Source organism: Lotus japonicus, chromosome 3, assembly GCF_012489685.1.
Source record: "Lotus japonicus ecotype B-129 chromosome 3, LjGifu_v1.2".
NCBI lineage: Eukaryota > Viridiplantae > Streptophyta > Magnoliopsida > Fabales > Fabaceae > Lotus > Lotus japonicus.
In genome coordinates, this window is record NC_080043.1 from 32155742 (window position 1) to 32171404 (window position 15663).

The 15663-nt window shown below is 39.9% G+C and overlaps 1 protein-coding gene and 1 pseudogene across 1 annotated transcript; both read right to left on the bottom strand.

Moving 5' to 3' along the window:
* LOC130743970 (uncharacterized) overlaps window positions 1–8533 on the bottom strand; it is a 16189-nt pseudogene extending 7656 nt beyond the window's left edge.
* A 949-nt stretch (window positions 8534–9482) lies between these two features.
* LOC130743971 (uncharacterized) lies at window positions 9483–15663 on the bottom strand. Its single transcript, XM_057596175.1, has 7 exons — window positions 15505–15663; window positions 15079–15388; window positions 14909–14973; window positions 13967–14800; window positions 11192–13636; window positions 10683–10905; window positions 9483–9829 (listed from the first exon to the last, which is right to left on the bottom strand). Exons 1-5 carry the CDS (start codon window positions 15661–15663, stop codon window positions 13100–13102), a joined length of 1905 nt encoding a protein of 634 aa, XP_057452158.1. The 3' UTR covers window positions 9483–9829; window positions 10683–10905; window positions 11192–13099.

Consider the following 15663-nt stretch of genomic DNA (forward strand, 5'->3'; position numbering starts at 1 on the left):
TCCGTTCAGAAAGGCGCTTTTGACATCCATTTGATATAGCTTGATGGAATGTTGACATGCAAAAGCTAGGAGTATCCTTATTGCATCAATTCTTGCAACTGGTGCGAACGTTTCAGTGTAGTCAATTCCTTCTTGTTGGTTGTAACCTTGTGCTACTAGTCTCGCTTTGTTTCTAGTGACTTTCCCATTTTCATCCATCTTGTTTCTGAAGACCCATTTAGTACCAATGATAGATTTTCCAGTTGGTCTTGGAACTAGGGTCCATACTTGACTTCTTTCAAATTGATTTAGTTCTTCTTGCATAGCCAGAATCCATCCTTCATCTTGTAGAGCCTCTTCAATGTTCTTTGGTTCAATCTCTGAGATGAATGCGCTGTTTGATTCTTCTCTGAATGCTGATCTGGTCTTTACTCTTTCTGATACACTTCCAATGATTTGCTCTGGTGGATGATCACTTCTGTACTTCCACTCCTTTGGAAGTGAGATTCCGCTTGAAGTCATGACTTGGTCGGACTGTTCAGGAATAGTACCAGGAGGTGACGAAGATTGATCTTCATGAACTGATTCTGATGGTTGAGCTCTTGTTGTGTCGTCATCTGCTTCATCATGATCTGATAGGTCTAGATTAAGAAAATCTCTTTCTAAACGATCAACGGCCTTGATTGAACTATCATCGAACTTGACATTGATAGATTCTTCAACAACTTTTGTTCTTGAGTTGTAAACTCTATAGGCTTTGGAGTGAGAAGAATATCCAAGGAGAATTCCTTGATCAGACTTATTGTCAAATTTTCCGATGTTGTCCTTGGTGTTGAGAATGTAACACTTGCATCCAAATGGATGAAAATACGATACAGTTGGCTTTCTATCTTTCCATAGTTCATATGGAGTCTTTTTCAACATGGGTCGCATAGATATTCTATTCTGAATGTAGCATGCAGTTTCAATAGCTTCAGCCCAGAAATACTTTGGTAGGGAAGTTTCACTGAGCATTGTCCTTGCCATTTCTTGAAGTGATCTGTTCTTCCGTTCAGCTACACCGTTTTGCTGTGGTGTCCTTGGAGCTGAGAACTGATGGCTGATACCTTCTTGTGCACAGAATTTTTCAAAATCTTCATTCACAAACTCTCCTCCTCTGTCACTGCGAATGGCTGTGATGCAGTAGCCCTTTTCATTTTGAACTCTTTTGCTGAAGACAAGTTACATTTTGATTTGCTAGGTTTTCCAAGTTCGTCTTATATAGATTCCCTTGTCTCTGAGCAACAGTACCTTCTCCAACAATGAATCCTTTTTGATTTCCACCAAAGGTTACAAATCCACCATCAGATCTAACTTGAATCTTGGGGAACATAGACTTTTCTCCCGTCATATGACGCGAGCATCCACTGTCCAGGTACCATTGTTGGCGTTTCCTTCGTTCTGTTAAGTAAATCTGCAACAGGAATTATTGATTTCTTAGGTACCCAGATTTTCTTGGGTCCTATAGGGTTAGTTGAACGCTTGGGAGGAATCTTCTTCTCATAGAAGATTTTCTTTCCTTCCCTTTCTATTGAACAGTTCACAACAAATTTAGATTCACTATCAATAGAAGAAGTAAACGATATATCAGACATAGTTTCATTAGACGGTTCACTGCTGTCAAAACCCAGACCACTTTTATCATATAGTCTCTACTGTTTCCACATAGTTTAACTAAGTTGTCATGCCCTATTGTGAAAGTAGATAAATCATCAATCAAAACTTTGATTCTTTTCTTTAAAGCAGATACTTCCATTGTGGAGTCTTGTTTCTTTAAAAACTCATTTTCATGAATAATGGAATCTTTTTCTTTTAAAACTTTCTCATGTTCTTTTTGCAACTTGGAAAACTGTTTCTTCAGGTTCTTGTATTTTTCAGATAAAGTGTAAGAATGCTCAAGCAGTTCATTAAACTCTTCTTCAAGGTTTTCAGATCTTACCTCATCATCTTCATCATCATCTGATCCATCTACTGAAGCCATGAGAGCGAATAGAGATTCTTCATCTTCTTCTTCCTCGTCATCTTCAGAGTTGTTTTCAGAATCATCCCAGCCAGTTACTAGAGCTTTCTTCTTCTTGTAGAATGGTTTCCTGACAGGCTTTTTAGCTAGTCTAGGACAGTCTGGTTTGATGTGACCTGGCTTTTTGCATTCGAAACATGTAATGTTGCTTTTGTCTGCAGTTGAGGTGCTTTCACCTTTGTGTGGAAAGGATTTCTTTTTCTGACTTGATTCTCTTTTGTTGTCCTTCTTCAGGCCTTTTCCTCTTTGTTGTTTGATCCACATCTTTTTGAACTTTCTGTTGAACAGTGCTTGCTCATCATCGGACAGTTCTTCTGAGGAATCTTCTTCATCAGACATTTCTTTCGTCTGACTGTTTTTGGAGATGTTAGCTTTGAAGGCGATGCTTTTCTGCTTCTTTAGGCTTTCATCTTGAGAAAGTTCAATCTCATGAACCTTCAGAGATCCCAAGAGATCTTCAAGTTTTAGTATGCTAAGATCTCTTGCTTCTTGGATAGCAGTAACTTTGGGTCTCCATCTTTTAGGAAGGCACCTCAGTATTTTTGTGATTTGATCAATGTGTGCGTATGTGCGATCGAGATTTCGAAGACCATTGATAATGGTTTAAAATCTTGCAAACATTTCATCAATGGTTTCATTTTCCTTCATTTTGAAGGTTTCATATTCAGCCACTAGTAAACTTACTTTGGCTTGACGTACATTTGCTGTACCTTCATAGGCAAGCCCTAGAGCTTCCCATACTTCTTTGGCAGTTGCGAGTCCATCAACTTTGTCCAACTGAGCTTTGCTTAAGGCACATAAGAGAAATAGTTTTGCCTTTGAGTTGAGTTGATAGTCTTTGCGTTGAGCTTCTGTCAGCTGATCTTTCTTGATGGGTTCACCAGCGTCATCTTTATAGACGATGTTGCCATTTTCAATGATATCCCACAACTTGTAGCTTGAGGATTCTATGAAAAGTTGCATGTGCGTCTTCCAGTAGGGATATTCGGTTCCATCAAAGAAAGGAGGCTTGTTGGTGGATGAGCCCATAGCGATAGCTTGATCTTCTGCCATGGATCTTTACTCTACACCTGTTAAGATGTTAGTTCTAGAGCCTAAGCTCTGATGCCAATTGATATGTAAATAAGTAACACAAGAAAGGGGGGGTTTGAATTGTGTTCTTAAAAATTACTTGTTAAAACTTTAGTTTATGAAAAGAAGATAAGTTCTTAAGAAAATTGTTCTGGTGACTTTTCAAAAACTGTTTAGTGCAGCGGAAGTAAATAAAGCAGAACGATCAGCACACAGGAATTTATACTGGTTCACCCTAAACGATTGGGCTACGTCCAGTACTTGGCCACCACCAAGATTTTCACTAGCAAGTATCAAGGACTTCTCCAATACAAGTATTAGACAGGACTTCTCCAAGTATTATCACGGACTTCTCCAAGTATTGTACAGGACTCCTCCTAGTATTATCACGGACTTCTCCAAGTATTGTACAGGACTCCTCCTACAATCAACAAGATTGTTTGGCTCTACAAGAAATCTCTTCTCAAAAGAGTTGGTGTAGACAATTTATGGCACTGGAACACTCAAGTGTTTTGGGTTCTGAAAGGACGTTGGAACACACAAGAGTTCAGAATCTAAGAGAGAAGTAAGAGAAGAGGTTTGACTCTTTTAAGGTTTGGTATTCTCTCTTGATTTTGCAGAGGTATGAGATCGGATTTGACTCTTAGGAAATCTGCTGTGAGCTTTTAATGCTTTGAAGAATGTTTGGAGTAACTGCTCTGAGTTCTTTCTTTTCTTGCAATAAATTTTTCTCTTCTTCTCTGCTTCAATCTTCAGATATGTCCTTTATATATGATCTTGCTAGTTGTGTAGCCGTTGAGACACAAAATCTGGCCGTTGTTTGTAGCCGTTGTGAGTGTCATCTAACCATTGATTCAAATCTCCGGTTGGTAGCTTCATTAAATGCATGCTGCTGTTCAGAGCTATCCTTTAGCCAAAAATGTGTACTTTGTCAGCTAGTAGGTGGTGATAGCTTTGGGCTACTTTGCAGAAGAGAGACATTTTGGAAAAGTGATGTTGACGTGTTGTCCTTTTTCCTCTGCATTGGTCATCGAGACTTCTCTCTTCAAAGGTAAATCAGTTTGCACGTGACCAGATTAGTTTCCTTCTGACTAAAGCATGGGGCAAATAGTTGAGATACAATTTTGACTTTCCCGCTCAAAGGCTTCTTCTGAAATTCTGAGGTATGACGTGGCATGAACCGATACAGAATAAGTGTCTTCCTTGTTTACTGGACGATGCGGTCATATCTTGCGTAAACTTCTTTTTCCTTATAAGGCTTAGACATATTCGTTGAAGCATGCGACCTTATAATATATATTTCCTGAAAAATGACATTAACATCTGGAATTAGATTTTAGTAGAGAAAAGTATTTATAAAAATTGTTAGGATCAAAATAAGATTGAAACACGTTGTAACACATTTGAACTTAACAACTTTGTATTGTAACTTGGCCCCTTGGCTCATACTGTATATCATACTCTGACAACTCAACTGACCAACTGACCAATCGGCCTGACAAATCGGGTTTTTGGAGTACCTGCCTCAAAGGAACATCGGTTTTAACTTTGATTTGGAAACTTTGGAAGTATGGTCTAAGGCGCCTCGCTGTTTTTAGAATCGCCAAGGCCGCCTTTTCGATTTTTTGATATCGCAATTCAGCACCTTGCAGAGTATGACTCACAAAATATATAACCTTCTGCTTCTTCTCTTCTTCCTGAAGCAAAACCGTACTGACCGCCCTATCCGTGACAGCCAGGTAGAACGTCAAAGGAACGCCAGATGTGGGTTTGGATAGTACCGGTAACGTTGCTAATGATTCTTTCAGCTTGGTAAAAGCTTGTTCACATGCTTCTGTCCATTGAAACTTCGAATTCTTTTTCAAACAAGTGAAGAACGAAGCCGCTTTATCACCTGCCATTGGCAAGAAACGGGCTAAAGCAGCCATGCGTCCTGTTAGTCGCTGTACTTCCTTGACACTTGTCGGGCTTTTCATTTCTAAAATCGTCTTGCCTTTATCTGGGTTTACTTCAATCCCCCTTGATGTTATCATGAAACCCAAAAACTTTCCCCCTTGAATCCCAAATGAACATTTCTCTGGATTTAACTTCATCTGATATTTTCTTAGCTGAGCAAATGCTTCCTTAAGATCGTCGCCATGATCCTTGGACTTGGCGGACTTAACAATCATGTCATCTACATAAACTTCCATATTTCTTCCCACTTGCTTTGAAAAAATTTTATCCATGAGGCGTTGGTATGTGGCTCCTGCGTTCTTCAAGCCAAACGACATAGTTTTGTAACAATAATTCGTCTGGTTAGTCATGAACGCCGTACTTTCCTCGTCTGAAGGATGCATCATGATTTGGTTATACCCAGAATATGCATCCATGAGACTTAAAAGTTCGTTTCCGGAGGCCCCATCCACCAATTTATCAACATTGGGAAGAGGATACGAATCTTTGGGGCACACTTTGTTCAGGCTTGTGTAATCCGTGCATATTCTCCACTTCCCATTGGCTTTCTTGACCATCACTACATTGGCGAGCCAGGTTGGATATTGCACCTCGCGAATAAACTGAGCCTTGATTAGCTTCTCAGTTTCTACTTGTACCGTCTTGTTCTTTTCATCACTCATCCTTCGCCTTGGTTGGATGACTTGAGTTGCTCCTGGCCGTATGGCCAATTTATGAGTGATCACGTTGGGGTCAATCCCTGGTACATCATTAATTGTCCATGCAAAGAGATCCAAATTATCACCCAAAAGGGCGATCAACCGTTCCTCCTGTTCTTTTGTTAAACTGCTGCCGATTTTCAAAACCTTATCTTTGACTTTCGCTGATTTTGTTTCTTCCAAAGGTTGTGGGCGAAAATCATCAGCATCATCTCTTGAGTCTAGGCTAAACCCTTCTTGTGGAAAGATCTCTGTGATACGGTGGCTTTCCATGGCGGCCTTTCGCCCATAGAGAGCCACACTTCTTAAATAACATTCTCTTGCTGCGTTGTGATCCACACGAAGAACCCCAACCTTCCCATTGCAGGCTGGGTACTTGACAGTTAAATGAGCGGTTGAAATTACAGCACATAACTTGTTAAGGGTGTCCTGCCCCAAGAGTACGTTGTAATTGGCCCTACACGCCAGTACTAGATACTTCACCTGAAATTTCTTAACAAACTCTCCTTCACCAAAAGCTGTTGGTATTTCTACATATCCTCGTACATTGACACGATCTCCAGTAAATCCCACCAGGGTTCCTTGATATGGTTTTAAGTCTGCCTCCTTTAACCCCAGGCGATCAAAGGCATCTCCATAAATGATATCCGCCGAAGATCCCTGGTCTAAAAACACTTTTTTCGTCATGTAATTGTTAACCCTAATTGTTACTACAATCGGGTCATTGTCATGACGGATAACATGTGCAAAATCCTGAGGGGTGAATACAATGGGAGAGTGATTCAACCAGCATTCGCCCCCGTACGCCGCATGTACGGAATGTACTGCCGCCACATAACGCTTTCTAGCCTTGCTTGAAATTACACCCCCTCCAAATCCGCCTGCGATGGATGAGCATTCCCCCACAGGATCACCCAACTCAGCCGATCAATCTCCCGCCGTAGGTTCCAAGAATTATCTGTGGTGTGCCCCAATGCTTTATGGTACTCACACCATCTGTTTGTATCCACATTAGCTGGTGGTCGCCGAGGCGATGGCGGATATTGGACCACATTTGTCTGTCCAACTGCTCTCAAGATGGTGCTTAGGGGAGCATTCAATTTAGTAAGTGGAACTGGAGTCAGCGAGGCTCCATGTTGGCCAATCGGGGTTGTAGTAGTACCTGAAGGTGCGAAAAACACTAGAAAGGGGGGGGTTGAATAGAGTTTTTGAATAAAGAGTATACTTTTAGAACTTTTTCAAAATTCAAGGATAAGAACTAAGTGCTGAAGGATGAGAAGTAAAGCACGCAAGTATTTTATCCTGGTTCACTTGAGATAAAAGCTCAAGCTAATCCAGTCCACCTGTGAAGGTGATTTCTTCCTTTTTCTGATGAAGGCAATTCACTAAAATCAATGAGTGTTACAACTGCACTTTGCTACCTGCTAAGTGACTAACAATACACTGATTTTCTCACTAGTATCCTCTTAAGAAGCTGATCTACCGATCCTCTTAAGACTAGCTAAACACTGAATCAACCTTGATTCAGTCCTCTCAAGATCTGACCAACCTTGGTCTCTTAAGGAACTTTACAATGTAATGTAAAAGGTTTCGGGTTTACAAGAAGTGCTTCTAAAAAGCTAATAGTAAACTCAGATGTTTAAGAACAGTGAAGAAATAATGCTAAGAGATTGGTTCGTAAATGTTGAATGATTTCAGCAAGGTTTCTTAGCCTCTTTCTTCTTTCTTTAGCCTTTATATACTCCAAGACTTGTGATGTAGCCGTTGCTAGGGTTTTGTCCGTTGGAGTGGCAATCTTGAAAAATCAGACTGCTAGGCTGCACGAGGTAGGTGGCGGACAGACTGAGACTTGTACGATGTTGTACTATGATAGCGACCTGTCCTTTCACCAGTTTACTTGAGATCTGAAGGCTTCAGATGAACGTTGGTGAAGCTTCTGATCCTCGTCAGGTTAAAGCTTGGATTCTTCTGACCTTGCAACTTCTGCTTCTGAACAAGTTCCTCAGAACTTCTGAACGTCAGAGCTAGAATAGCTTGGGTCTTCAGAACCAACTTCTTGCAGGTCTTCAGAACTTGAGTCTTCTACTTCTGAACCGTTTCACTGGAACATCTGGTCTTCAGAACTTCTGACTCTGGTTCTTCAGAACCTCTTGAGAGCTTGTATCTTCAGAACTTCTGAAGGATTTGCCACTGTTCTGAACGAACATGGTACGCTTTAGAGCTCTCTTTTCAGTAACCCTTGGTTCTTCTTCTTCTGAATAAATAGGCTTGGGTCAGATTCAGAACGTGTTTGTCACAACTAAAAAAGACAAACGTTAGGGTACCACAATTGTTCATCATCACAAACCTTAATTGTAATCATCAAAATATAGAGATGCAACCACTGATCAAACCTTGATCTTACAGTACCTTGGGGATTTCTGTGCCACGTATTCTGGAATCCAGGTTTGGAATTTTGATATGGGCCAGGTCTTGGAATACGTGGGGTTTGAGCTACCCTAGTTTCTTTTCCAGCCTTGAATTTTTCCTGCGAAACTCCGCCAAGCTGGACGTGTTTTCGCCCCTCTTCTCTTTCCTGCTTTTTCTGATCATCTTGCTCAATCAAGATGAATTCTTGAACACGAGCGCGAAGATCCATCATGTCCCTTGTCGGCCGCCTTGTTAAATCTCGATTCAAATCCCCCGCCCTAAGACCATTTTTGAAAGACGCTAGGCACACATCCGGGTTATCCTCCTCCAGTTGAACAGCCATCTTGCTGAAGCGCGCCATGTAGGTCTTTAACTTCTCTCCTGGCTGCTGATGTATGCTGATGAGATCAAACATAGTTGCTTTTGTGGTTTTGTTGGCGGAGAATTGAGTTAGGAATTTGGTAGATAGATCGGTAAAATTGTCAATGGAGAAGGGCGGCTGTCTAATGAACCACTACATCGCCATTCCCTTGAATGTCGATGGCAATAATCTGCACTTCACGGCATCCGTTGCCCCACCAATTACCATTTTGGTGTTAAAATATCTCAAATGATCCATGGGATCAGAGTCGTCCGAAAAGGCGTCTAACGCCATTGTTTGCAAATGCTTTGGTATCCACCTTTGTGATGGCTGGAACAAAAGGTTGAAATTCGACGACGTCTTCAGCCTCAAGACGTTGGCCTTGTTTAAAATCTCGCCTCTGGGTTAGATACTCCACCTGGGCTTGCAACTGCTCATTCTGGCTTTGTACCTTTTGCAAAGTGTCCAACATTTGTTGTAAAGCCGCAGGCGTGATACCCGTCACGACTTCTTGTGTTTTCCTTGGAGCACTGTTTTTAAGGTCTTCTAGATTCACGTATTCAAGCGGCGCTGATCGTCGCCTAACACCTAGATCTGATTTGGCTACCAGATCTGAGGGCTTTTCCGGAGCTAGGTTCATCAGCGACGCTGGTGACTGCGCCACTGAGTGAACCCCTTCCGAGGAAGCCTCCTGCTCTTGCTCTTGAAGTATGGGACGATTGTTGTCCCGTCCGCCGCCGCGTCCGCCGTGACGTCCACCACCTCTCCGGCGATGATCACGGCGGCCCACGCCGCATGAACGAGTCTCCATGAATCGTAACTCTCACCTTCTACGTCACTGGTAGATCTAGGTCAGAGCCACAGACGGCGCCAATATTCTGTACTAGGGAAGCTTACGTAAGAGAATGAAAGAAAGCAAACCCTAGCAGAGCACTTAAAATAGCAAGGATATCATAAAAGGTAAATTCTCATTAAATGTGCAAAAAGTGTTTCGTACAAGATGATGATCTCCCCTTTTATAGAGGGTGTGGTCAGGATATTGACTTTTCCTATATTTGGGCCTGACAATCAGGGCCCAAATCTCTATGCATATAAGACAAATCCAAAAGAATTTTCCAGCTGGCTTGTGGGTCCGTCTAAAGGAAGGGCAAGGATATTTGCTATATCGCCAATTCCCGCCATGGCTGCCTTCGTTTGGTTGATCATTATTTTGGGCGGGCATAAGCATCCTTTATGTCCCGCCCAGTCCAGAGACGGTACCATAACACCAACATCGATCCATCTATGTGTCTCAAACTGATATATTGGGGGGTCATAATAGAGTTTAGCATAAATGTGAACCAAAAGTTTTAAAAGATAAGTTTTTAAATTGCAGTAATAACCAGAAAGTGTGCCTCAGCTTCCATTTCACGAACTTCAAATGATTTCAGTTAGAAACTTAACAAGCTCTCTGCCATTTCACGAACTTCAAACAAGTTATCCATCAATCTTTTAGATAAATTACCTAAATTTAATTTCTGGCATGTTAATTTAGACTTCGATTCTTTATGAAATTAAATTTAATAAATAATTTTTGTTTACAGTTAAAATGATGATGATATTAAACAACTGAGCGAGCCAGACCCTTACAAATCTGCACAACCAGATGAAGATATGAATCATTTGGTTTCAAACACAAATGAGAAGAAACCGAGCTCTAAGCAAAGCTTCATTGCTCAAGCAGGCAAAGCGCCTTTTTGCAGGACTGCCAGACGACGTCCTGACACCTATAAGAGAGTGATTGTGCAGATTGAGGACTCTTTATAAGAAAAGAGAAAGAAAATACTGAAGGAACTTAATTTAAACAAAAGGTCAAAAGGATATGAATGTCAAGTGAGCGTGGTGCATTAACGATGAGATTATTTAATATATTATTTAGAATGTCTTGTGAACATCAGGTATATGAACCTTCATAACATTTTTTAGTCTGCAATGTTGAAAAATTAATTGTGTTGGTTCACCTAGCTAGTTAAAATCTTAAATAGAAACAGTTTGAAAGTCAATTACACGCAGAGGTGACTTGTTGGGTTTTCTGACAACTTCTCGTAAGAATAATTGAGATCCCATATATGATTATAGAATACCAAATATATAGAGATGGGTTGCGTACCTGTAGTGGATAGAAGACTTGAAGTGATCTCCTTTGGGAATTGTCTTGCTTTGATCTCTAGATCATGTAGTGATGAAAATACAAGGGCTTTCGTTGTATGTCTCACTCTCCTACAACCATCGATCGGGCAAGTTGCAGAGCTGTGTACATCACTTGAGGCTGAGGGAGTTCATCACTTTCTACTTGATTATTGGAACCTTGAATGCTCTCAGTGGACATTTCCCTATTTCACACAAAACAATAGAGTAGTAGGAAGTGTCTCAAATATTAGCATGCAATCATGAATTCCAAAGGAAAATGAGGAATCAGGATCAAGTTACAGAGTTATGGTTCAGACAGAGGGACCTAATATAAACCCAAAAGAAAGAATGTTCAAGATAAATTAGTGGAATAGCCGTTTACTGATGATTGATAGTTTCCTAGGTAATCTTAAAACTATATCATAAACATTAAAAAATTAATTGTGAACGTATAAATGTCTTGCAGAAGAAAAAGAGATGCGTTTTTACCTTAAAATAGGTTTAAAGCTCCTTTGCTGGTTAGAAAAGAAGCGAGACTCAATTAAGATAACCAGCCAGATCGAACCAGAAAGGCTTTCAACACCATTGTGTTCGATCAGTTTATTGTCGTCTTTGTTTTGCAAACTTGTCCAATGACTTTTATAAATTTGAAGTACTTGGAATAAAAGCCCTGCCGATACGCATCAAGCCATCTTTCATAGAAAGATTGATTTATTTTCTTCATCCCACCTCTTCACACAAAACAGTAAAGTAACAGGAAGCATCTCAATCTCAAATACTAGAAATCAAATCATTATTGAAATCCTGGCCTGCCAGAGTTTATCCAAGGTAACACCAAAGATAATATTCCAAGGCACAGGAAAATTGTACCTCCTTTGGTTTAACAGGGTCTCCAACAACCAATCCTCTCTCCCATCAGTGAAGAATTTACTAAGAAGGCATTGAGCAATAAACTTCAACCATACCTCTACAGCCAGGGCGCAGTCTCGAAGCACACAGGTAATGCATTCAGTTCTCTCAGTGCATCTCAGGCAGGCATCAGAATCTGAGAAATGCCTGTAAAACCTTTGCTCATTTGTTAACAAAATGTTGCTGACAGCTTTCCACAAGAGGACCTTGACTCTTTGGGGACCTTTCCACGACGAAACAGCCTTAGACAACTTGCTGTTATGATTCGAGCCATTCTCTTGGATGCAAGACTGATATGTTGATTTAATGGAGAAAAAACCATCAGGGGAACCACTCCAGGCCAAAGCATCATTACCATTCTCAGAATTAGGGGGCATGGCAGCTAGGATCTACTCTCTGATAGTTCTAGGAAGGAAAGACCTCAGTTTCTGGACGTCCCAAACACCCACGTTATTCACAAAACTGCAGCACTTTTGCTCTGTCTCAAAATCTGACAGGGTCTTAGTAGCATAAGACTGAAAAGCAGGAAGCCGGTGGTCCAACCAGAACCTAGCTAGACAACCATTACCAATACACCAACAGCTCTTCTTTTTAACCTGATCCTAGTTTTGACACATCCCCTTCCACAAATTTGAAGGATTTCTACCCTTGTTTAAGACACCTGGTGACCATCTCCACATTTATACTTGGATGTAATTACTTTCACCCAGAACATATTCATCATAAAGGCTTTATTAGCAGAAAGGGAGAGCCTTAGACCAAGACCACCTAATAAGGTAAGATAGTAAACTTATCCCAGGCTAATAGGTGAACCTTCCTGTTTCCTGACAGATCCCCCCATACAAAATCTCTGCATCTCTTGTCAAGGCTGTTACAAATCGCTAAATGCAGTAAAGAGGTCTGCATCACATGTTCCTGCAAAGGATAAATTAGAGGTCTTCCACTAAGATAGTCTTTGGTTAATCTTGTCAAGAACAAATTGGTAAGTGTGTTTAGAGACGCTCTTATGGTAGAGAGGGACCCCAAGGCTTTTTCCAAAATGGCTTGTTCTTAGAAATCCAAAGAGAGAACTCAGTTGATCCCTGGCATTGTGGTGGACATCTTTAGAGAAAAATATTCTGGTTTTATCTCTATTTAACTTCTACCCAGAACTTAAACATAAACAGCAAATCACTTGTTTGGTTGGTTCTGAAAAGCTGAAAAATGGCTTTTCCAGCGGGACACAGATCCAAATCCCTTCTATTATAGCGCTGATAAACATATTGCATCAATTGCTAATGTAATATCCTATATGAAGAAAAACGAGTGTTCTTATTGAGGAGATGTGCTGGAAAATTGTTGCTAACAGAAAAATGAACGCATGAAGTTCAGGTGCGAGAGTTGCTGCTTTCATAACAAACAAATGATCAAACACCACAATCAGCAAGCACCAATATGACATTTCCAGGCACCATAAAAATTACTTTATATCGAACCATTCTTTCACCATTATTCAATTTTTCTTCTTTTCTGCTTTTGTTTGCAGTCATCCTTTGATTCCACGTGAGCAGAGCTCCTCCAAACATCTGATTCAATTTCATTACCACTAGAAACAATCTCATTCTTACATGGTGCATTGCAATATTCCATTTTCTCCTCAATTGGTTCAACATATATAAGATAAATTGTTGTCTTCTTCACAGTGAATCGGTTCTCAAAAACAACTACCACCTTTACTTTGTTACCAGGTTCAATATTTGATACCACTCTCTGCCACTCTTCATCTTCAAAGGAGGCTAATGCATTCCTCTTATATAGCTGAATGGTGTTCTTTGTGCAATTTATCACCAACACATTTTTAAGGCCATCTGATGTTGTGTCATCTGCGGTAGAAGAATGGACAACGCACATCATTGACTTCAAACTACGCCCATTCACTTCAGGGACTTCAAAAATTACAGAAGAACCTTCGCAATTGAAGTTTAACCAGTCTGGATAATTGTCTCCGGGGAGCAAGCTAACACCAGTTCCTCTCACAGCCATTTTCTGTAAAAATGAAAATATGCTCAAGATTTGATAGAACAATATATAAATACCACCTTATCATTTATTCAACAATTAAAAATATAGCTATTCTCATAAGATAAGTAGATAACTAATCATTTTATTGTCGATAAAATTTATGATTTTCTGATTAGCAGACAGATTATGAAGTGATGATAACTTATCTAAGAAAAAAAGATTTAATGGTTAAAATATTTTGAAGTTAAGCATAGAAATTATTGCATGTATTCTTCAAACAGAGACTATCAGTCCAGCTTAAAAAACAGATTCCAACAAAAAATAAACCTATGCAAGAGAGGGAGAGACATAAACCTGTAAAATGCTCTCTTTCAGAATACTGGTGGCAAGACAATTCATTCCCATTTGAAATAAAAGAAATTTCAGGGAACCTTTTGATCCTGAATCATGCACTTGACAGCTGCATTCCATCAACGCAGTAGTTTCCATATTTGATACTTTTGATGTAGTTGCAGTTAATTGCAAATTTTTAGAGGAATTTGTAGCATATAAGGCATCCAAAATTCTTTCCGCATCTCGAGAAAGTTGAAGTTCTGAGCCAGACTCTATCCACAGACTTTGAAGCTTTGGAAGGTCCACGGGAATAGATGATACTCCCTCAGAACTACTATTTGATACGTTTAAAGAAACAAGAGATGACATGCCTGTATATGTTTGAACTAAGGATGAGAGGTTATTTGTTGGTGACATCCAAGACCAAATGATAGAAGGAAACACATCACGTGAGAATCCTTCATGGCCGCACAAAGAAATATATCCAATGCTTTTTGACCTTACTAATGAAAAGGGAACTCTTGTTATTGCAGTATTGTCGGCAATCAGAGTTGTCAAAGATTCCATCTGTTCCACGTCCTCTTCCAACTTGTCAATCATTAAGCATCCAGAAAGAATGAGGGTTTTCAGAGATTTCAACTTATAGATGCTTCTTGGAAGGTTACGTAGGCGAATACAGTCTTTCAAATTTATAAGAACAACTTTATTGAGATGCCCAATGCTATGGGAAACCTCTAACAGACTTGGACAATCTTTCAGTACAAGCTTTTCAAGATTAGGCATACATGAAAAGTCCGGGGTCTTTGTCAAATGCTGAGAATGACTCAGATTCAGAATTTTCAGCTTCTCCATCCTCTGCAAGATCAGAAGTGCTCATGAGAGAACATATGGAAAAAAGTTTAAAAAGTAGATGCAAGCAATAGCAATGTCACCACTAACAAGAGTGAAAAGTAAAATATTTACATTGTTGAGTGTCAATTTTTTAATGCCTGTATCCATTGGTTTCATAGTACTTGTGGTTTCAAAATCTTCCAACCAATGTCACATTTCTACGTATAATTTAGGTAATGTAGATAGTCAGGAAATAGCATTAGAAATTAATTATAGTTTACTTTTATGCAAATAAAACAAACCATCCACTGCTGAAATTAGAAATAACATTGATTGTGATAAGTTATAACCTATCAGGTAGGTAAATGTGTCAAAGTTCCTTCGAATATGCCCAATGTCAAGAAAATCATATCCATCAAAAGGGATACTTGGTTCCACAGAGGGGAAAATCAAAGTGCGAGAGTGCAAGAGCAGCTTGTAACGATGGTTTGTTACACGATTATCACCATGGTTGCAAGTAACCTGGAAAATTGAAAACTTATAGACACAACCAGGAACTATGTTCTTAGTCATTGGGTCTTCCTTGCATACATATGCTTCAATCTTGACAGCCTACATATAAAAATCAAAACAAAAATAACCTCCTATCAACATAATATAACAATAACTAATCAGCAGAATGAAGGAAAAATATAAGAAAGGGAGATTTTGTGTTCAGATAACTATACCTCACGGTCTATCAAAACCATGTTCAAGGATGAATGACTTGATTCCATCATATCTTCAGGAGTCTTCCACAAACCAATTACACGAACTTTAATTGTCCAGATATGTGGCCACAATGAAAGTTGGCTTAACGTGTGGAAGGGCGTCACAACAGGATCCAT

Coding starts and splice junctions, on each gene's coding strand:
- LOC130743971 (XM_057596175.1), bottom strand. CDS start 15,663: ATGGATCCTGTTGTGACGCCCTTCCACACGTTAAGCCAACTTTCATTG. Junction 15,389..15,504: donor TGGTTTTGATAGACCGTGAG/GTATAGTTATCT, acceptor TTTTATATGTAG/GCTGTCAAGATTGAAGCATA. Junction 14,801..14,908: donor AAAAATTGACACTCAACAAT/GTAAATATTTTA, acceptor CTGATCTTGCAG/AGGATGGAGAAGCTGAAAAT.